The sequence below is a fragment of the Dipodomys spectabilis genome, unplaced genomic scaffold, assembly GCF_019054845.1.
Source record: "Dipodomys spectabilis isolate Male_0828 unplaced genomic scaffold, ASM1905484v1 ptg000174l, whole genome shotgun sequence".
Lineage (NCBI taxonomy): Eukaryota > Metazoa > Chordata > Mammalia > Rodentia > Heteromyidae > Dipodomys > Dipodomys spectabilis.
This window is the reverse complement of record NW_024870851.1, coordinates 6,258,377-6,280,999: the sequence shown is the minus strand read 5'-3', so window position 1 is coordinate 6,280,999 and position 22,623 is coordinate 6,258,377. Positions and strand designations below refer to the sequence as shown.

General features: G+C 38.2%; 1 protein-coding gene across 1 annotated transcript in view; it reads right to left on the bottom strand.

Moving 5' to 3' along the window:
• Lrp2 (LDL receptor related protein 2) overlaps positions 1–22,623 on the bottom strand; it is a 193,303-nt gene that overhangs the window by 80,728 nt on the left and 89,952 nt on the right. The window contains exons 25-33 of the mRNA XM_042694053.1: positions 21,962–22,339; positions 20,598–20,846; positions 18,911–19,122; positions 17,860–18,044; positions 16,696–16,924; positions 15,006–15,183; positions 12,846–12,974; positions 1,684–1,850; positions 1,461–1,604 (exon numbers count right to left, since the gene is read on the bottom strand). Of these exons, the coding sequence (XP_042549987.1) occupies positions 1,461–1,604; positions 1,684–1,850; positions 12,846–12,974; positions 15,006–15,183; positions 16,696–16,924; positions 17,860–18,044; positions 18,911–19,122; positions 20,598–20,846; positions 21,962–22,339 (1,871 nt within the window). The remainder of the gene's footprint in view (positions 1–1,460; positions 1,605–1,683; positions 1,851–12,845; positions 12,975–15,005; positions 15,184–16,695; positions 16,925–17,859; positions 18,045–18,910; positions 19,123–20,597; positions 20,847–21,961; positions 22,340–22,623) is intronic.

Below are 22,623 nucleotides of genomic sequence, written 5' to 3'. Positions count from 1 at the left end.
ATTGATTGAGGGAGTCTCAAGAATGTTTTGCCCCGACTGGCCTGAACTGTAATCCTTCTGCCTCTGGTCTGTTTCCTAGTAGTTAAGATTACAGGCATGAGCCACTGGCCACCTGGACTTTGTCTTTAATTCATTTTGTATAAAGCAAAAGGCTTGAACCAGATCTTCCTAGATCTCTTTAACACCCACTGGTTCTATCTGGTTTGAAATATTCCCTGAGTTAACACATACATCTATTGTAAATTCCCTTCTCCTGAGAATGGCACCCATATACCTCTTTACTCCCATAGATATGAAAATTAAAGGAGAGAGTTCTTAGAAAAGATTTTGTATGATAGGAAGCACCATTCCCAAGGGAGTTCTTCCTGTCCAGCCTGACACCAGGCTGCCCTGTGCCTTCCTCTTCTCCAGCATCTTCCATTCCAAATGCTCCCAAGGGCAGCCAAGTCCCTATCTGATGCCCCTCAGCAGTAGAATGCCACTCTGCAGAACCCTGCTGACTCTCCCTCTCCTAAAACCCTCCTTTTACCTTAGGACAAATTAATAATTCTTTTGCAGAGAAATCCAGTACTAATCAAGGTGCTTTGGTTGTACTTCATATGATTCCAAGCCTGCACCCCATCTAGAATTTCTTCTGGGAACTAAAGAACACTTATCTCACAGAGGAGAATATCAAAGGCATTAGAATCAAGTTTCTACTTTCTGTTTCACTGTTAGAAAAACTATAGTGTAGTTATAGAGAGATTTCCATCTAAGAACAGAGGTAACCCAGAAATTCAGTGGAGAACTGAAATAGCACTGGAGATTAGGTGAAGAAAACTAATGAAAATTTCTTGCCTGCTATAGCCTTACTGTTGGCCAAATTTCTTACAGAATTTTAATTTATTTCTATGTATTTGCTTTTGGGACAGGATCTCAGTTTCTTTTTATAGAAAAAATATATGCACTGTAAATATAAGTAAATATATAAATAAGTTATATATTTATATAACTAGCATAAATACTATAACTATGTATAAATATATACATATGTGTATATAAACATTTATTTACATATTGCATGATGTTGTATATTTGTATATATTTTATATGCATATATATATATACATATATTGGGGGGGCACTTGAGACAGACTTAGCTTCTAAATCTGAATCATCTCCCAAGTACTAGGATTATAAGTGTGGACACCATTCCTAGCTCCCTAATAGTCTTTATAGAAACACAGTGGTATTGAAAATAGGAGGAAATAAAACAGGATAGAACAGAGTTCCAATGCTCTATTTTTAAGATGATTTTCCTTTTTTGGTTCAGAGACTTTGATAGTTAAAACTATTCTTTCTTCCCATTTCCTACTTGTTGAAAAATAATTTCAACATCCGTATGACAGCATTTCCTAAGAATAGATATTTATGTGAGTCCAAACCCACTGTCTGTTTAAGTTGTATTGTGGGAGCTTTACCTCAATGGAATAACTTGCAGGCGTGGTATAATAAATGTTTCTTGATATCCAGTCTAAGGCCAGGCTCATAGAAGACCCAAGCAGAGAGAGAGGAGCAAACACAGTCCTGTTGGTGCCATCTGTCTTCACTCTGTGCATTTCACCCTGGAAAAAAAGCAAGGATGGTCTGTAGATGCACTTTTTGAGGTTAAGTGATAGACTTTGAATGCTATTTATAACTTACTGGATTCTCAACCCAATAGATGAATTGCTCTGAGTCATCAAACTCCACATCAAAACCATTCTGTATCCCTGCTATAGGGACCATGGCATCATTGCTCTTCACCTCCGGATCAAGGGAGATTCCAAAAATTATGGAGTTTTGTACAGACATCAAGAAAGGTTGATCACCTGTGAAAATAGCTCACCATCAGTCAAACTTAAATCATGGTGTTCCCAGACATTTTAGAGTAATGGGAGGCAGTGGACTGTCATTATCATATGAGCTGAAAAGTATAGCTCTGTAGTAATAAATATAAACCACATAGCTGATATTTCATCAGCTAACAAGTTACTGGCTTTCTATGGGGATCAGTGGGACGATGGTCTTCAAAGACCCTATACAATGATGTGTGCCCTTTTCCAAGGCAAGTGAATATTTTAATACCTTACTTTCACTTTTTTAGTTTATAAACATTTCTTTATTATATATAATTAATAGCATCCTGGATAAATGATATTCAGCAACTTACTTTATTTGCCTAACGCATTATTAGAGATTCTCTATGGCAGTACATATAAAATAAATGTTCAATTTGCATTCATTTATGTAAAACATCCCATGGAATGCTTCTTTTAATGGCATGTTTGTCTCACCTAAACTGTTGATACTAGCAAAAGAACATGCAATGATCTGCATTGTCCATGTGTAATTGCATGACTTTGACCATGGCTTTCTACATTTAATTCAACAGTAACACAAAGATAATATCTTATTTTTCTTCTTCAATACTGTAGTTAGAACTTGGGGCCTTGTTAGGGAGAGGCTCTACTGCTTGAGCATGCCTCCAATACTTTTTCACTGTAGAGAGGGCCTTCATATTTGCCAAGGGTTAGCCTATGATGTTGATCTTCCTACCTATGCTTCACACAGAGCTGGGATTATACACACGTGTTACCATGTCTGGCTTATTTTTGTTGAGATAGAAGTTTTGCCAACTTTTTGCCCAGACTGACGTCAAATTGTACTCCTCCTGCTCTCCACCTTCTGAGTAGTTAGGATTATATATGTGAGTCACCATGCTTAGTTTACCTTACTCTTCAATAATTCCTTACTTAGTCTGTTAAGATCTTTCATTTCTGCACACAGACAAACCTAACACTGAAGAACTCCAGAAAAGTTGGGTTTTTGAGAGAAAAAAAAAAATGAAAAAGAATTTAGTGAATAGCAGCTTACCAGTTTTAAAGAATAAAACAAAAAAATTGTCTAGTGTATATTATAGACTTTAACTACTTATAGAAAATAAATTCAATTTACAATCTCATCAGTTACTTAACTGATATCTGTCTTTCTTGCTATGTTATAACTCCCATACTAGCAGAGATTATATTTAATTTTCTTACTATTTCCAGAGACTGGTAGAGAGTCTGACATAAATTAATTTCCCAATAAGAATTTTTAGTAAATAATGACCAAGCAGCAGAGTAAACTGATGGATGGATATGTGAATATGTGAACAATGTCTTCAAACATTCTCTAGATATTTTATCTTTTTTATTTTCTGAGGCTATTACAAAAGGATTGATTTCCTGATTTCAGCCTAGGAATTAACTTAACCAAAGATGTGAAGAACTTCTATGATGAAAACTTTAAAAACCTAAAAAAGGAAGTTAAAACAGATTTAAGGAAGTAGAAAAACCTCACATACTCCTGGATTTGTAGGATTAACATCGTGAAAAAGGCAATAATGACAAAAGCGATCTAAAAATTCAATGCAATACCCATCAATATCCCAACATTTTTTAATGAAATAGAAGAAGCAATCCAAAAACTCATATGGAATAATAGAAGACCCTAAATAGCAAAAGCAATCCTTAGCAGAAAAAACAGTGCTAGAGGAATATCAATATCAAATTTCAAACTCAATTATAAAGCTGTAGTTATAACAACAGCTTGGTACTGGCACATGAACAGGCCTGAGGACCAATGGAATAGACTTGAAGACCCAGAAATGATCCCACAGACCTATGGCAACCTAGTCTTTGATAAGGAAGCCAAAAACATCAGATGGAAGAAAGACCACCTCTTCAATAAATGGTATTGGCAGAATTGGCTATACATGTGTAGAAAACTGAAGTTAGATCCTTATATATCACTCTGCACCAGAATCAATTCCAAATGGTTCAAAGGCCTCGAGGTAAAAGTAGATATTCTGAAAACACTGCAAGAGGGAATAGGCGAAACACTGGGACTCTTTGGCACAGGTCAAAGCTTCCTAAATAAATATCTAGAAACACAACAAACAAAAGAAAGGTTGGATAAATGGGATTGCATTAAACTGCAGAGCTTCTGCATGGCAAAGGACATAGCTAGCAATATAAATAGAAAACCCACAGATTGGGAGAAGATCTTCACAAGCTATACAACAGACAAGGGTCTCATATCAAAAATATATTTAGAACTCAAAAATTTAAACTCCCTCCCAAAAACAAATTCTCAAAGAAATGACCACCCCAAGAACAAGTGGGCTAAGGACTTAAAGAGAGACTTCTCTGAAGAAGAAATAAGAATGGCCAATAGACAGATGAAGAAATGTTCAACATCTCTTACCATAAAAGAAATGCAAATCAAAAAAACATTGAAATTCCAGTTAGAAGGGCCATTATAAAGAAAACAAATAATAACAGATGCTGGCTGGGATATGGCCAAAAAGGAATGCTGCTACCCTGTTGGTGGGAATATAAACTTGTTCAACCACTCTGGAAAGCAGTATGCAGGTGCCTCAAAGACTAAACATAAAGCTCCCCTATGACCCAGCAATCTCACTCCTGGACATTTACCCAAATGATCACAAACAAGGCCATACTAAAGCTACCAGCACAACCATGTTCACTGCAGGATCATTTACCATTGCTAAGATATAGAACTAACCCAGATGCCCCTCAATAGATAAATGGATCAAGAAAATGTGGTATATATACACAATGGAATTCAATGCTTCCATCAGAAAGGATGACATTGCCCCATTTGTAAGGAAATGGAAGGACTTGAAAAAATCATATTAAGTGACATAAGCCAGACCCAAAGAAATGTGGGCTCATGATTTCCCTCATTTGTAGTAATTAGTATCTGCCTAGGATAGTCCTAGCAGAGGTTCACAATAGCCCAATAACTATGTACATATGACCATATAAAAATGATGCTAATCAAAATGATCTCCATGACATGGAAACAAGAGGGTGGTTGCATTGTTTTTCGTTTTTCTTTTTTTAGTGTACTGTTTGCAGTTATTTCTTTTGTCTTTCTTTATTTCTGCTCTGGTTTATTCCCCAGGGTCACTGTTTCTGATTTCAGTACCCTTTGTCTAGTATGTAAGTTTATTTGATTGGGTGAAAGGAAGAGGAAGCATGGAAACAGTGGGACAAAGGGTGAACCAATGCAACAGCGATATTTACACAGTGTGTTGGAAATGAATTTTACAACTTGAAAGGGAGAAGAGTGGAGGGGTGGAAAGTGTAAGAAAACAAGGGAGGGGGTAACAGTGTTCAAAAAGAAATATGCCTCCATCAGAAAGAATGACATTGCCCCATTTGTTAGGAAATGGAAAGACTTGGAAAAAATTATATTAAGTAAAATAAGACAGGCCCAAAGAAACATAGGTCCCATGGTTTCCCTTATTTGCAATAACTAGTATATGTCTGAGACAAGCAGAAAAGGTCAGATAAGGTGATGTTAGGGAAATGAACCCTAAGACATGTATTCAAATATTTTTTTTCTTTCATGCGATCGTTTCTAACACATTTATAAGATTACTTCATTGTTGCTTTGTATGTCCCTCTCCCACAGTATAACCCTGCTTTCACTGTATTTGATGTTGGTATAATTTGTAGAGGGGAAGGGAAAAAGCAAATCGTTTAAATAGGGATACAGGTGGACCCATTGCAACAATGAGATGTACAAGTCGTTATGTAGAAAAATGAACTTTACAACTTTGGTGGGGAGGGAGGGGGTAGGAGGAGTGGGTGAGGAGGAGGGGGAGGAAGGGAAGGGATGGGAAGGGGAAACAAAGGAGGAGGCTACAATGCTTAATAAGAAATGTACTCATTATCTTGCCCATGTAATTGTAACCTCTCTGTACAGTATTTTCACAATAAAAAAAAGAAAAAGAAATTTACTCACTACCTTACTTTTGTAACTATAACCCCTCTGTACATCACCTTTACAATTAAAAAAAAAAAGAAAGTTCTCTAGGTACCTTTAATTGCAATTTAAATAGCCTTTATAATATCTGAAACTATTCATTTAGCTTCCTTAACAGATGATAAAATGCTTTTCCCCAAAACAAATTAATCTTTATCCTGGCTATCATCACTTCTCCTAAAAATATAAATTAGTCTGTGCACAATAGCTCATAGCTGTTATCCCAGTATTTAGCAGGTGAAGACTGATAGGATCTTAGTTAAAGGCCAGCCCAGGCAAAAAGTTAGTGAGATCTCATCTCAATGAATAAGCTGAGTGTGGTGGTCAAACTTCTTGTCATCTCAGCTACATAAGAAGCATGAATAGTTGTACTAGACAAAACCACAAGACTGTATTTTAAATAATCTAAAGTACCAATAGCAAGAGTATATCTTAAGTGGTAGAATGTCTACCAAGCAACTTTGAGGCCCTGAATTCAAACCCTAGCACTGCATACATAGAAAGATACATAGATAGACAGACAGATACACACATACAAACATACATACATACATATATACATGCATGCATACATACATAGATGATATACATCTATATATACAGACCAATAAAGTTTGAGTGAAATTTCATTTCAAAACTCCACAGGAAAGGAAAACTTCTGAATGCAAGTTCTGTGTTAAGATACATGCATGTCATATTTCAAAACAAAGTATAAATGATTAGCCACTAAAAACCTCTCATGAAGTAAAAATATTTTCATTATTTTAATAATCTGGGAAAGTTCACATACTCAAAAGCATTAGGTTCATACTTGTTCTTCATTTTTACACCTTATGAACTTTTCCTTGTTTTAGCATATTTTTATTATGGAGAAATAACTCAGCACTGATTGAACTGGCACAAATTTAAACTGAGTTGGAAGTAAATTTTGCAACTACCAGTGCTTTTTCTTATACAAAGCATAGTGATATATAGCATTCTGTTATTGGAAACAAGCCTTCAGAGAAAGTGTCTTTCAGCTGGGGCAAGGGAGACTTCCTGGATATATGTCACTGCCACAGGGAACAATGTAATCAGATGTAGATCAGTAACTCCTAAACCATGGCCCTCCTACCTGGCCCACACTCCACTATTCCTTGCTTGTAAACACCTGCAAAAGACATAACAGCCCTCCCCTCACTAATTGAAACTATATGTCACCTGGCATGCATCAGATGTATTGTATCACTTATTCTTCCTGCCTTTACACAATCATGTTTGGTAGATAGTTATCTTCCCAACTCACAAACGAAGAACAAAACAATTTATCAATTTAACCAATGTCACACAGCAAGTCTCTTGGGCTCCAAAACTCTATGTTTTTCTTCATGCTCTACCAGTCAGGGACTATATACTGATTTGCCTTCAGCTTGACTGCAATAACAAAAAATGAAATCTAGATTATAAGATTCAGATGTACCTTGGTATTCAATCATTGTTATGTATTGTAAATGCTTATGGGTCCAAAATGAAAACAAAAGCTATGCCAAGTGGCTAGCCACCAGCTAGGCTGGGGGCTCATAACTATAATCCTAGTGACTCAGGAGGCTGATATCTGAGAATCCCAGTTCAAAACCAGCCCTGGCAAGGAAAGTCCTTTAGTCTCTTGTCTCCAATTAATCACCAGAAAACCAGAAGTGGTGCTGTGGCTCATGGTAGAAGAGTGCTAGCTTTGAGCAAAAGAGTTCAGGGACAGTACCCAGTTCAAGCCCTACTACCAACCAATAAAAAAAAAAAAGGTATAACTCAATTTCTTTTTTTGTTTTGTTTTGTTTCTGTTCTTGTGCCAGGACTGAGGCTTGAACTCAGGGTCCTGGCACTACCCCTAGTTTTTTGGCTCAAGGCTAGCATTCTACTATTTGAGTCACAGTTCCACTTCAAGTTTTTGGTAGTTAATTGGAGGTAAGAGTCTCAGAGTCTTTCCTGCCAGGGCTGGCTTTGAACCACGATCCTCAGATCTCAACCTCCAAAGTAGCTAGCATTATGAGCCACCAGAACCGAGCTATTACTCAGTTCTTCTAGGGGAATTTGAAATTTTCATTATTCCAACCCTAGTACTGCTTTTTGTGATGGATGGTCTTCTTTTTGCTTAATTGGAGAAATTCTCCACTAAAGCCTTGCTAAGGACCGAAAGCTTCATAAAATGTGCACCTTCCTTCTAATCATTCCTCATCATTGCTTCCTTCTGGGGCCTTTTTTTCCTGGAATATTCCAGAAGGCTTACCAATGTACCAGAGAGTAAGATATCATTTAAAACTTTACTGACTGACAGCATGACAGCCTGTGCAAGAAAAAAAAGTAAGCAGTACCCAGGTGTCAAAGGCTCACAACTATAATCCTAAATCCTAGCTACTCAGGAGGCTGAGATCTGACGATACTGGGTTTAAGCCAGCCTAGACAGAAAAGTCAATGAGACATTTCCACTTAACCACCAAAAAGTCAGAATGGAAATGTGGCTGTACCGGTAGAGCACCAGCTTTGAACAAAAAGGCCAACCAAGAGTGCTAGGCCCTAAATTCAAGCCCCAGTACAAGCATACACAGAAAAGTAAGGAGAAAAACAGCAAGTGACCCAGAAGAGAATAGGAAGAACAATAGTCATAACTCCTATCTATACACCAACCTGAGAAGAAAATGAGTGAAAAACACAGGCCTGGGAGAAAAGAGAAAAATGCAGGAAAGCATTTACTGTGCCACAAAGCACCACTGGCAATATACATATGTGCACAAATCAGGAAGACAGGCTTTAGCTGCTCTGGGACCAGGCATGGAGACTATAGTTCACTGTTCAAGCGGAAAACAGGAGTGCCTAAGGCTGGATGGAGGGGAGCTCAGGAGAAGTAAGAGTTAAAATCTGTCTCAGAGATAGCCTTTTTATGTCAGGATCCCACTAAGGTTAGTGTTTGCACTATTAGCAGGAAGGAGGAATAAATGTGAAAAGATAGTATTTATGCTGACACTGGTAGTTCACACCAGTCACCCTAGCTATGCAGGAGACTGCAGTCTGAAGACCATGGTTCAAAACCAACCTGAAACACCTATCTTCACTTAACCACCAAAAACAACTAGAAGTAGAGTTGTGTTTCAAGCAGTAAAGCACTAGCTTTGAACATTAAAAAAAATCTCAGGAACAGCACCCAGGCTCTGTGTTCAAGCCACAGTACCAGCGCCAAAAAAAAAAAAAGATGGTATGTATGACCCTAACCTAAGTTATCCTGTGGCTTTGCCTGGCAGGTCGAAAGGAGGATTTTCTTATTTTACCGAGTATTGAAAGCCAAGGCCAGCTCCCTTACACTGAGTCAGAAGTCTCCTTGGGATCTAAGGGCATTAGAAGGGAGAGTAGTTTAAGTATTCTCTGTCTACTTGGTTTTCATATTGTGGGAAACATGTTTTTGTTTTTGTTTTTTTAATTGTGAAAATACCGTACAGAGGAGTTACAATTACATGAGCAAGATAACGAGTTCATTTCTAATCAGGCATTGATGCCTCCTCTTTGTTTCCCCTTCCCATCCCTTCCCATACTCCCCCCACTTCCTCCAACCCGATCCTCGCAACCCCCCCCCCCCAACCAAAGTTGTAAAGTTCGTTTTTCAACATAATGACTTGTACATTGCATTGTTGCAATGGGTCCACCTGTATCCCTAGTTAAACGATTTGTTTTTGCCCTTCCCCTCCACAAATTATACCAACATCAAATACAGTGAAAGCAGGGGTTATACCGTGGGGGAGGGACATACAAAGCAACATAGAAATCATCTTATAAATCTGTTAAAAACAATTTCATCAAAGAAAAAAAAAACATTTGAATACTTATCTAGGGGTTCATTCCCCTAACATCAACTTATCTGACCTTTTCTGCTTGACTCGGACATATACTAAGTTATTGCAAATAAGGGAAACCATGGGACCTATGTGTCTTTGGGCCTGTCTTACTTCACTTAATATAATTTTTTCCAAGTCTTTCCATTTCCTAACAAATTGGGCAATGTCATTCTTTCTGATGGAGGCATAAAATTCCATTGTGTATATGTACCACATTTTCTTAATCCATTCATCTACTGAGGGGCATCTGGGTTGGTTCCATATAGGTCTCCTTGGCACATACCAAAATTTTCTTAATAGAGACCCAGAAACACAACAAATCAAAAAAAGTTTGGACAAATGGGATTGCATGAAATTGCAGAGCTTCTGCATGGCAAAGGACATAGATAGCAAGATCAATAGAAAGGCCATGGATTTGGAGAAGATCTTCACTAGCCATACAATGGACAAGAGTCTCATATCTAAAACATACCTAGAACTCAAAAAATTAAATCCCCCAACAACAAATCTTCAAAGAAAAAACTGCCCAATAAATAAGTGGGCTAAAGACTTAAAGAGAAACTTCTCTGAAGAGGAAAGAAGGATGGCCAATAAACACATGAAGAAATGCTCAACTCTTCTAGCCATAAAAGAAATGCAAATCAAAACAACACTGAGATACCACCTCACCCCAGTTAGAATGGCTATAATCAAGAAATCTAATAACAACAGATGCTGGAGGGGATGTGGACAGAAGGGAACCTTACTACATTGTTGGTGGGAGTGTAAACTTGTTCAACCATTTTGGAAAGCAGTATGGAGGTTCCTCAAAAGACTCTGCATAGAGCTCCCCTATGACCCAGCAATACCACTTTTGGGCATTTACCCAAATGTCACGAACAAGACCATACTAAAGCTACCAGCACAACTATGTTTATTGCAGCATTATTTACCATAGCTAAGATATGAAACATTTTTTTTTTGGGGGGGGGGTCCGGTTGTGGGGCCTGAACTCTGGGCCTGGGTGCTGTCCCTCAGCTCTTCAACTCAAGGCTAGCGCTCTACCTCTTGAACCACAGTGCCACTTCTAGCTTTTTTCTTTTTACTTGCGTGGTGCTGAGGAATCAAACCCAGGGCCTCAGGCATGCAAGGCAGGCACTCTACCACTGAGCCACCTTCCCAACCTCAATGAAACATGTTTTTTATAAACAACGATCAAAAGAATAAAAATTACAAAAAGTTCTAGCTTTAAAATTTGTAATATAAGACTAGAAAAAAAGAGTCCCATAATTCCCCTATGCAATCCTAACCACTATTAGCATTTGTGTTTCCTCACATATTTTTACATCTGCATTTCATGTAGCAGTATCATTCATGCATTCTTAAAGATATTCCAGACATATAAAAATATTGTTTTCAAGGCTACTGAGTGGCTAACATGAAGATGTGTTTTCAATTATATATAGTATTATCTTCCAAACTTCTTTTACACAAAGAACCTTGAATTTAAAGATAATAAAAATGAACCTATGTAACCATTATTTCATGAGCAGCTGTTTAGTCAACTTATCTCACTAGTATTCAAAAGGCAATTGGGAAACACTGAGAAAGGCCTATCTCAGTAAAGTCAATACACAAGGAACCCATGAGTAGAGTGATCTGTGAAACAAGAGGGTCTACTTCAAATGAGCACTTAGCAATCTCCATCAGGCAGCACCAGGGAATACACAGATCCCCAAAGCCCAGCAAACAAATTGTATGTGGAGAAAGAACTCTTTGTACCCAAATATATCTATAGCCCAGATTAATTTTCTCCTGATGGACTCTGAGGACACACTAAATTAAACAATGTCAACAAGGATTAGGAGCATAATAAGTCTCTGGAGAAAAACAGTGACTGCCAAACCCTTATGCAATCATTGTCAATAATTAAAAATCTTTCATCATGGAAGTCCCATTGTTAAATATTACATTCTGATGGAATTTTGATCTTTATTAGCCTACATCTTCATAATCTGTAGGCACTATATATTTGCTGCAGTCAGGTTTCAAAATTCCTTTTGCAGACAGAATTTCTCTCTAGATGCTGACTCTATTATCCCTTCACTTAGGAATATACTATTATCCCTTCATTTAGGAATATACGATCATTAGCCATTTAATTGCAACTGTCTATGGCAATATTGCTAACTATCAAAATTCCCCTCCCCCCATTACTGGGGCTTATTTTGGCCCTCAAGCTGTCACCTAGCTTCTTCATTCAAGGCTGGCACTGCACCACTTGAGCCACACCTCCAATTCCAGATTTTTGCCGGTTAATTGGAAAAAATTATCACTCAGACTTTTCTGGTCTGGCTGGCTTTGAATGAGATCCTCATATTTCAACCTTCTAAATACCTAGGATTACAGGTGTGAGCCACCAGTGCTATTTCCTTTTCACAGAAATAGATTTCAAGTGACCTTGTAGATTGTTAAGCACATTAAGTGTTTTTTAAAGTGTTTATTACATACAAGTGCACACTCCCTCTCAAAGAAATCTCTTTTCAACTTTTGGATTGGAATCATTTTAGTAATAACAATAATAATAATATTTTCTTTCCTTCTGTACTCCCTAGAATTCTTAGAATAATCCTTCATATATTCTTCAATCAACCTAGTAAGATATGTCCAGGATGAGATAAAGATTAAATTGCTCAAATAGTCACCTGTATATTGCACACAGAGACAATTCTGATTTTTAAAGTACCAGATAGTAATATTAAAGGTAAAGAAATTGGAGTTAGAAGATGCAGGACAGACTGCTGATCACTGGTTATAACAGTAAAAAATGAGATAATAGACCCAAAAAATCACATGTCAAATTTGAGACTTTCCATGATCATGGCTTGTCAGAAAAAAAAATCTAACTGTAGTCAAGGGTGACAATATAGGAGGTCAAAGGTTGTTCCATCCTATGCACAGATAACATTAGCTCTACATCGATTACATCTGAGGTGTTCCAATTACCTCACAAAACTCACACTCCACACACCTGCTGAATCAAAGGGAACATGCACAGGCTCAGTCACAAGTGGACTGAGAATTTCCACAGATTGCACAAACTATGACAAGTTTATCTTCAGACCACATGTACAGGACATACTGTACCTCGCATGCAATTCACAGAATCGTGAGAGAGGTTCCATCCCGAAGGACAAGCACAAGAATAGTAGCGAGGCCCCTGTGTAGAGAGCAGGCAGAGATGACTGCAGGGGGACGAAGCACATGGATTCGGGGCTGTAGGACAAAGAACAGAAAAGAACACACCTGTGAGTGGAAAATCCCCCGCCCTGCAGTCTGCACAGCCAGGCTGTGATTATCCTCCCAAAGGCTCCCAGTATTAGGAGCCATGAACACTGTAAGCAACCTCTGTTTGGAAGCACTCAAGGGAGGAGTGCAGTGTACCCAAAGTCACAGGTCAATATAGTCTATAACTAGTAAAGAACACACACACTGTGTGATCTGGAACTTAGTAACAGAAACATGATGCTAAATAATGTCTCCTTGCCTGACCTAAAACATATCTTTTTACACCAAGTTTATGTTTGCTCTGTGACCTTGACTTTTACACAGCATTGTCCAAGTTTTTGATTAGATAATAATCTTTTATTTTTCCACTGATGACATCGTTGTGTGTCTCAGCTCCTTGAAAAAGAGACCTTGTATGCATCCCAAGCTTGCATGATGTTTCTTGATACTATCTGTACTCGCTACACATGCCAGTTAGATTATTAAGCCATTCATTCCTCCCCTACACACACACACACACACACACACACACACACACACACACACACACACACACACACACACCAAGTATTAACTAGATAGTTACCCAACACCATTCTAAGCACTGGAGACAATACAAACATGGCAAAAAATTATAGTTTAGTTCTGTGGATACATGTATGTATGCAAGTTCATAATATGAAGGTAAAGAACAAAAGAATTAATTATTAGAGGAATGACTATTTTACATAGGACAGTCAAGAAGGACTTCTCTAAGAAAACGTTATTTGAGAAGAATCTTAAATGATATAAGAAAGCAACTCATGCAGAGACCTGGAAGGGAAAGGTTCCAGATAGAATGCAGAGCTAGTTCAAAAGTTCACGGGTGGGCCTAGCAGGCCGCTGGACCATGATGTATGTAGTCCAGAGTTGGTGAAAGTAAGCGGGAGAAGAAGCCAAGGCAGAGAAGGCAAGATTCTAAAGTGTGAGGAGAGGGGTTACAGGAGTAGCTAAGGAGGTAGCATGCTTGCCTAGAAAATGCAAAGTCCTGAGTTCAAACCCCAGTATTGCCAACAAACATAAAAGTGGAGGGCTTTGAGGAAAGATTATGGGAAGTTTAGTTCACTTACTTCCCTCTATCACCAGGAAGAATACAACTAAAACCAAATCTTTAAGTTGCTACCCATACCACATTCATGCACAAGGGTGACTTGGGTGGTACCTTCAAGGCAGTACTCTATAAAATAAATTTAATTTTTTAAAAAAAAAGAGTCCCAAACTGGATACATGTGGTCATAGCTGTAATCCCAGAGACTCAGGCTGAAAGCTGAGGATATGCGTTAAAGCCAGCCTGGGCAGGAAAGTCTGTGAAACTCTTATTCAATTAACCATCAAAAGGTGAAAGGAGAGATGTGGCTTAAGTGGTAGCGCACCAGCCTTGAGCTAGAAAGCTAAGGAACACACCTTGGCTCTTAGTTCAAGCCTCAGTACCAGTACCAGTGAGTACATGTGTGCGTATATGCACACACACATACACACACACACACACACACAAATGAGTCCCCACAACAAGCTGCTTTGAGCCATCCAGGGGTAGGGTAAGAGGATCTCAGGTGCTATGTGTCAGCTAAGACACTGAGACTCAGAAAAATCACAGCAGCAGTAGCTAATTGCTGAATATAACAACCCAATGCAGATGTGCTATTTTCTACACGATCTACAAGGCTTGAGTTTCCCATCGTAAAGGAAAGACATAGCAGTGTGGGCCTGGTGAGAGCATGGAGCAGTGTGGTGAGTGAAAAGAGAAAGCTAGGGGGGGCTGGGAAGATGGCTCAGTGGTAGAGTGCTTGCCCTGCATGCATGAGGCCCTGGGTTCGATTCCTCAGCACCACATAAGCAGGGGAAAAAAAAAAAAAAAAGAAAAGAAAAGAGAAAGCTATTGCCCAAACAAACAAATAAGCTGCAACAGCCTGTACTTAGCATCCCCAGAAATTATCTGTAAGCAGCGCCCAGGCAGGATGTTTTAGTGTGATCACTTACAGTCGGGTTGCTTTGAAGGATGTATGGCAACAATCCCAAGTGGCTGGGGGACATTGTACATTACAACAGACTGGTTTCCCCCATGCCACTTGTTGGCTTTCATCACCTTCCGAGTACCACGGTCAGTCCAGTACACAGAATCCTCAAAGAGAGTCAGGGCATGGGGATGCACCAGGACCTGAGAAGAAGAATCAACAATGAGAATCATTCTCACCCACACGTGAGAGCCAAGGAGAACTAATTTAAAATAGATAGCTGCTTAAGAAGATGGTTTTCTTCAGCAGTTAAGAAATCAGTAAATACATCTAGAAGTAATTGGGAAAGAGGCAAAACCAAACCAAACCAAAAACCTCACGACAACACTCAACATAATTTCACACACACGTCTCTACTCTATTAATGATACTGGCTGCCTATTCTACAATGAGAATACAACAAAAGAATAGAAAGCAATAAGTCCTGTCCAGATCACCAATTAGCTAGAGGTTAAGATGTAACTAAAACCCTAGCTCCTCATGGCTAACTGCCAGTCCCCAGGCACCCCTCCCCTACCTGGCCCCTACATCCTCACCGCTCCTTTCCTGGTGCTATCTAGCCACTCACTGGTTCCCATCAACCTGTTATTGCTTAAGTACATATTTCCTGAAAGGAGGGAGGCCTCTCAGGATCTCTTTAAGGCACAGGAACTATAAACAACAATAATCTTAAAGTCAATAACAACTTTTGGTAAAAGTACATTGCTTTGAACTTGTCCATTTAACTTATGAAAATTAATTCAACAGTTTATTTATTTGCTTATTTGAAATATGGAATTCAAACTCAGGGCCTTGTACTTGTTTAGCAAGGACTCTACCTCTTGAGCTATTCCACCAACCCTTTTTATGTTGGTTATTTTCAAGATAGGATCTGGGATTCGTGCCTGGTTCAGTCTCTGCTACAGTCCTACCATTCATGTTTCCCACTGTCACAAGGATGGCAGGTACACAACACTGTGCTCTCCACATTTGCCTAGCAAGCAGAAAGCCTTAACTTAAAACCTTAGTACTGTTTTAAAAAAAAATCCAGCACACACACACACATACACCAAGCTATAAACTAATTGGAAAATTTAAAAACTAGTTAGATGATTAATTCTTGTTAAGCATAACTTTTTAAGTAATTTTTATTGTGATTAAGTGATTACATAAATTTTACAGTATTGTGAGATAGTGACACTTAAAGTCACAAACACATTCTAACCTTCATGAGCCAAATTGTCATTAATGTGGTCTATAAAGTTTGTGAATTCTATGAGCTTTGACAATACAGCCATTTCTTCCACTTCAAGTGGTATGTACATTTCTTTCCTTTTGCTTAGTGTTAGCTGTTCCCTCTTTCCCTCATCTTCCCTCCCATGGCTGTCTTTGAGTTAACTAACCATAACTTTTAAAGGTAGACGAGGAAGAGATCACCATCTACAAACTGATTTGGTCATAAACAATTAATATATCATAGCACAAGCTGATCATGAACTATAATACAAAATATTTCTTTTCCTCCAATTAACAGAGGACAGGCTGTTCCTTTCTGCTGTTGATATTTCCTAGCTTGGCCTGATGTTGTTTCTGATGTGAAAATTAACTTCTTGAGTTTTCTTGATACTCGAGCAACTATGGTAGTTTTAATTTGGTTTCCTTCATTGTCAACTTACCAAACTACTGGCTACCACCTGTCTCCGATTGTGTCCATCATAATCACAAAAGTCTATGTAATCATGATAGGCATCCAGGAAGTAGAGCAGTCTGTTGGGGTAGTCAATGGTTAAGCCACAGGGCCAGTAGATCTTATCCTGGACAATGACAGTGCGTGAAGTGCCATCCATGCTGGCACGTTCAATACGAGGGTGACGGCCCCAGTCAGACCAGAACATCAGATGCTCACTGTGAAAAGACATTAGTTACCAACTGGAGGGCATAGCTCAAAATAAACAAATAACTGTTACTTAAAATAATGCAACATTCTCAGCTCAGATATAAAGCCTGGAATCTCAATGGAAAATGACCAGCTAATTAAAACCATTCCCATTAAATCTGAAAAGAAATCTACTCCCAACCAAAATAAAGGACACTATAATTACTCTAATAGGAATAGTAATAATAATAACAATATGTATCCTTTTCATGCTTTGCTTAAAATACATTGTCTCCAATTCAGAATGAATACACATAGCTTCGTATTTCCTCTATGTGCCACAAAGGAAAACTATAATCAAAATGTAATCACAGGCCTTCTGGGTGTTTTTATAACATTCATAAAACAAGCAGTACATAATGACACTGGAATGTCTCAATGCTGATTCATGTTTGTGTTTAAACCATAAATAGTTCACCCAGAAAAATCCTTCTGTCCTTGTTTGTCTACCCTGATACATTTTAGATAAGAGAATCAATTTATTCCTCCTCAGAGATTCATCATAAATATCACTGGTAGGTAATACTTTACATTATCTAGGAATTTGCCTCAATTGAACATGAATTGCATAATTTACAATTATGGAGAACAGAATCTTAAGTTCTAGAAACTAGCTCAATTCCAAGAAGGAAGCCCTATCAAGATACCTAAACACATGGGAGAAATTCTTTCTTCTCTTTATCATCATCAGGTAAAATTTTCTTGTTTATACAACTTAAAAGGGAACTCTAGTAAACAATGTGAAACTGAAGCAGAAAAATCTGGCTATTTTTCTGTGGTATCAAAGTCATTGTTAAGTGGTCTGCCTGTGGGTTATTATTGCATCCATTAATTAGAAACTTAATTATATAAATACATAGCAATCATTTCATTACTAGCGTTGCCAAGTTAATAAAACCCTTACTTTGTTCTGGGATCTAATGCTAGTCCTCTTGGATTTGTTACGTTTTTGCTAATCAGCACGGTCCTGTGACTCCCGTCAATTTTTGAGACTTCAATTGTTTCCAGAATATAATCTGTCCAATAAAGATTACGACCTATCCAGTCCACTGCAATACTTTCAGTAACAAACATGCCACTGTCATGGATCTAAAAACAGAAGGAAAATCAAAGGTGAATACTAAAGAGTACAGTGAGTGAAAATATAGAAATCATATGAAAATCTAAAGAAAGCATACAACATGTTCTATGACAGCTGTTGTCTACATAGCTAACCAGTAAATTAACTGTATGATTTTCTGAGGGAAAATATACAAGATTTTCTAACACTGACTATGATAAGATAACTCTATTATTCAATTAGTGGGAATTCTATAATAACTCTAATATTCCATTAGCTCCATTTTGATTTCCAAAGTTGTTGCACTTACACTATCTAAGAACTCTACCCATTTGCTAAACTGGCAACCTTATGATCCTTTATAATGTTCCTATGCCAAGAGCAGTTTCTCTATTGATTAAGTGCCAACAAAAATAAAGTCCTGAGGGGCAGATGAAACATAACTGTCAGGAGAAACTCTTGGAAATGGATTGAGATATTTAACTAAATTAAAGTGAAGAAAAAATAATCCCTCGGACTCTCTCATAGTTTCCTGTGCTCACACTCACAAAAGAATGGAAAAGGAACCTAAGAGACATGAAAAGTCTCTGAACCATGTGACAGTATGGAATCATGGACAGTCCATCTCTAAAAGTCCACACTCTAATCTAAGTACCCACAGATAGGAGTCATAAACATCCAGACCTCATGATAAGTGTGTTAAGCTTCAGAAAATACTCTTGGCATGGCTCAGCTGTACAGTATCTGACTAGCGAGCACAAGGCCTTGAGTTCAATCCCAGAAAGGACTCTAAGAACTGTCAAGGGTGAGGAAGGTCAGACCTTCATGAACAGCAGCAAAACAGACTTAAGATAGGGAGCTACATATACCAAAGGTGTACAGAAAACAGACTTACCACTATTCTGTCTGTTCCATTTTGAAATGCACTCCAGGCCTTGCCCTGCCGTAAGTCAGACCAAAAGATCCGACCACTGACTGAATCAAAATCAATAGCTACAATGTAAGAACCATCCTGTATCAATGAATAAATATTGTGGACCTGGGAGGTGATGTTGTCAGCAATAACTTTGTTCAGACTTGACACAAGTAACAGCAGACTTTCAGATGCTGTCCAAGGGGAAAAAAAAGGCAAAAGTGTCAATGATACTGGGCAAACAAAACAAATCCAGGCTCTCTGAAACATCGTGTGATATTTTCGCTAACTTTTATGGTTCCAAACCACAGTAATGGGAGAGAAAGCCCTAATAAAAATTATTTAATCACATTATTCTTAACTTTAACAGTTAGATGATTTTAATAAGTATTTAAAACAAATTCTTTCTGAAATGTCTTCCTTGCCAGAATTATCTTTCAAAGGGTAAATACCAACATGAAGGGAGCTTAGCATCTTCCCTGTTCTGTATTTTTGTATTTTACTTATCTACTTTGCTAAAATGTAGACTTTTCTGTAATAGAAGTTATGTCTTAAATATTTTTTGCAGCAGAGATCATGTCTTAAAACTTTTTAGTTTTCCCTGAGGTACTTAGCTGCAACATAAAGTTCTAATTGCTTTCCTCTTTCCTCTTTTTCTTTGTAGCAGTAAGGCATGCAGCATAGTAGTTCTACCAAAGGCCACTCAGCTAGAATAGGGTCTCTGACTCCAATGAGCTTCTAGTGACCACATGACTAAGATCTGATCAGTAGGATGTGAGTAGAAATGATTTATCCACTTCCAAAATGCATCCTTAAAAGAAATCTGCTTGCTCTCCCTCTTTCCCTTTCCCTTTCTTACTTTCTGAAGAAGGAAAGATTGCAACAACAGCACTGGATCCTGGATGGAACCATGAAGGTAACAGTACCACACCCTGGGCTACCTACCCTCTGTGTAGCTATTTGTCCAATAAAGAAACTTGCTATCTTTATCCTCCTTTATTTGGCCACTTTAAAAACAGCCACATCAAAATTCCAATGCATAATATAATCACTTTCATAAACTGGAAACTGAATTCATTTTGGCTGAATTAATTCACTAAGTATCTTACTTAGTGAATTCACTAAGTATCTTACTTAGTGAATTAAACTTAAATATAATATAGAAATCAGAACTGGAGCTGTGCCTCAAGTAATACAACACAAGCTAAGAGTAAAAAAGCCAATGAAAGTATCCAGCCCTGAGTTTAAGAACCAGTATTGCAAAAATGTATATATGTAAATATATATTTATATATTTACAAATTTATGTACAGTTTTATCTTTTTAAATATTTTATAAAATTATATATACAATTGTCTTCAATGTATAATATCTCATATTATATTGTTTATTAGGAATAATATTGAAATCATTTAAAATAATATTTTAAAACATTCTGTTCCTTTAAATAATAAGTAAATCATCACCTTTCTGTAATTGTTTCAATTACTATTTTCCAAAGTCCATTAAGACTTTTGAGGTTTAAGATATTACATAATGTGTCCAGGATTCCAGTCTAACTCCTAGTGAATGCTAACACATACTCATAAATAGTAGATGATCATAAGCTCTGGGATGGGCTATTAAACTGGCAGTTGTTGATTCACCTTTAAGCTTAGCAATTAATTACCTATAACTTTGCAAGTCCTCCCATTATCTTCTAACATGTAGTCTTGATCACAAGAGCACCGGAAAGAACCTCTCATATTGTAACAGTGCTGGCTACAAAAGCCTGGAACGTCACATTCATTTATGTCTTCACATGTCTTAGTATCATTGGCAAGTTGGTATCCCAGTGGACATATGCATCTAGCCCCAAAAGGCCCTTGAACACACTGGTGAGTACAACCGCCATTGAAATTTGAGCAGCTGTCCTGGTCTAGAATAAAGATAATCACAAAGTGAAAAAGTCAATCATTTTTGCTTCGTTAATTCATTCTGATATAATATCTGTCATGTCCCATGCTACCTTCACTATGATGCTCAGATAAAAACTAAGGACCACAGTTGCTCAGATGAGCATGATGCACAGGATCTAGATCATTTGCTTCATCACAACTCTCCGATATAACTCCATTTGGTACAATAAGAGAATCTTGGAGAAAAACTGTGGCCATCAGTACACAAAATGATCACTGATAACACATGCAAAGAAAGCTAACTTGCTGACAGTCTTCTACTTATGTAAAAATGAAGGACAGGACTTAAATGTGTGAAAGAAAGAGTGAAATGGCTAGGAATGAGAACACAGGGAAAAGAAAAGTACTTGGAATAATCAAGGGCACAGATCCACTAACATTCCTTATACCTGGGGACAAAGTAGCAACAATCAAAGCCACCCAAGGACAGGTTTCAGGCCTGGGATGCAAGTACCTTCTGTTGCTGTGAGTAGCTTAACAGTCACAACACATAGCATGCACTAGAAGGGGAAGTTGTGACCATCAGGACACTTTTAGCACAAACACAACACATGAAATCATAAGAATCTAAATACTTTACAATCATACCTGGCTGCAGTTCATCTGAGAGTGAACATTGATTAAGGAGGAAAGAAAGAAAGGACAGTAATTAGGATCACATGCCAATCACAGCATTTTAATCACAGCAAACACAAATCCCCAGACTTCATTTATTTTGTGGCAATTTCTGATTGAAATTACAAAGTTTTAAAGCTAGAAAACTTCACGAGCTTATTACCAACAGAACCCAAATAATTTGACCTTCTAAAAAGCCTAATTTGACCTCATTTTTCTACACAATGACATATAATGAAGGAAAAATACATAGCCAAGTGCAAAGGATTTAATGAGAAATATTGTCCATTGATGGTTTACTTAAATTCAATTCTCTTTACCCCTAACAGATTTAAAGTCGCAGAGGAACTAAGATCCCTTCCTAAAAAGCTTCCTGGGGATTGTGACAGGGGACACAGGGCACACAAGGCTGCTGCTCAGAATGAATTTGTGGCCAGTAAGGTGTAGTCAGAAAACTTACTGCAAAGTGGGGACTCATCTGTCCCATTGGGGCAGTCAAAGACGCCATCACACAGAGCACTCAGATTCACACAGATGCTATAGCCAGGGCACTGCCACTGCCAACTGGGACAGCGAAAGGGTGGAGGAGGACAGTCCTTCTCATCACTCATATCCCTGCAGTCATTGTCCCCATCACAGATCCACTCTTTGAAGATACAGTTCCCGTTGTCACAGCGGAACTGAGATGCAGAGCAAGTCTTAGGGACACAGCCATGGTGCTCATCCGACCCGTCGATGCAGTCTGAATGTCCATCACACTCCCAAGTGTTCGGGATGCACACACCATCACCTTGGCACTGAAACTCGTCGGGGTGGCACATACCAGGGGGCCTGGTTGCTAGAAGGAAAGAAGCACAGGAAAAGTAGCCATTTATAATCCTTTGTCTAGTCTAGAAATCAGAGAAAATTACTTTGGATCAAAAATTGATAGGGCTGTGTGTGTGGGGTGTGTGTGTGTGTGTGTGGGTGTGGGTGTGTGGGTGTGGGTGTGGGTGTGGTGTTTACTGTATTTGGACTTGAACTCAAGGGTCTGGACACCATCCCTTAGCCTTTTCACTCAAGGCTGATGCTCCACTACTTGAACTACAGCTACACTTGTAGCTTTTTGGTGGTCAATTAGAG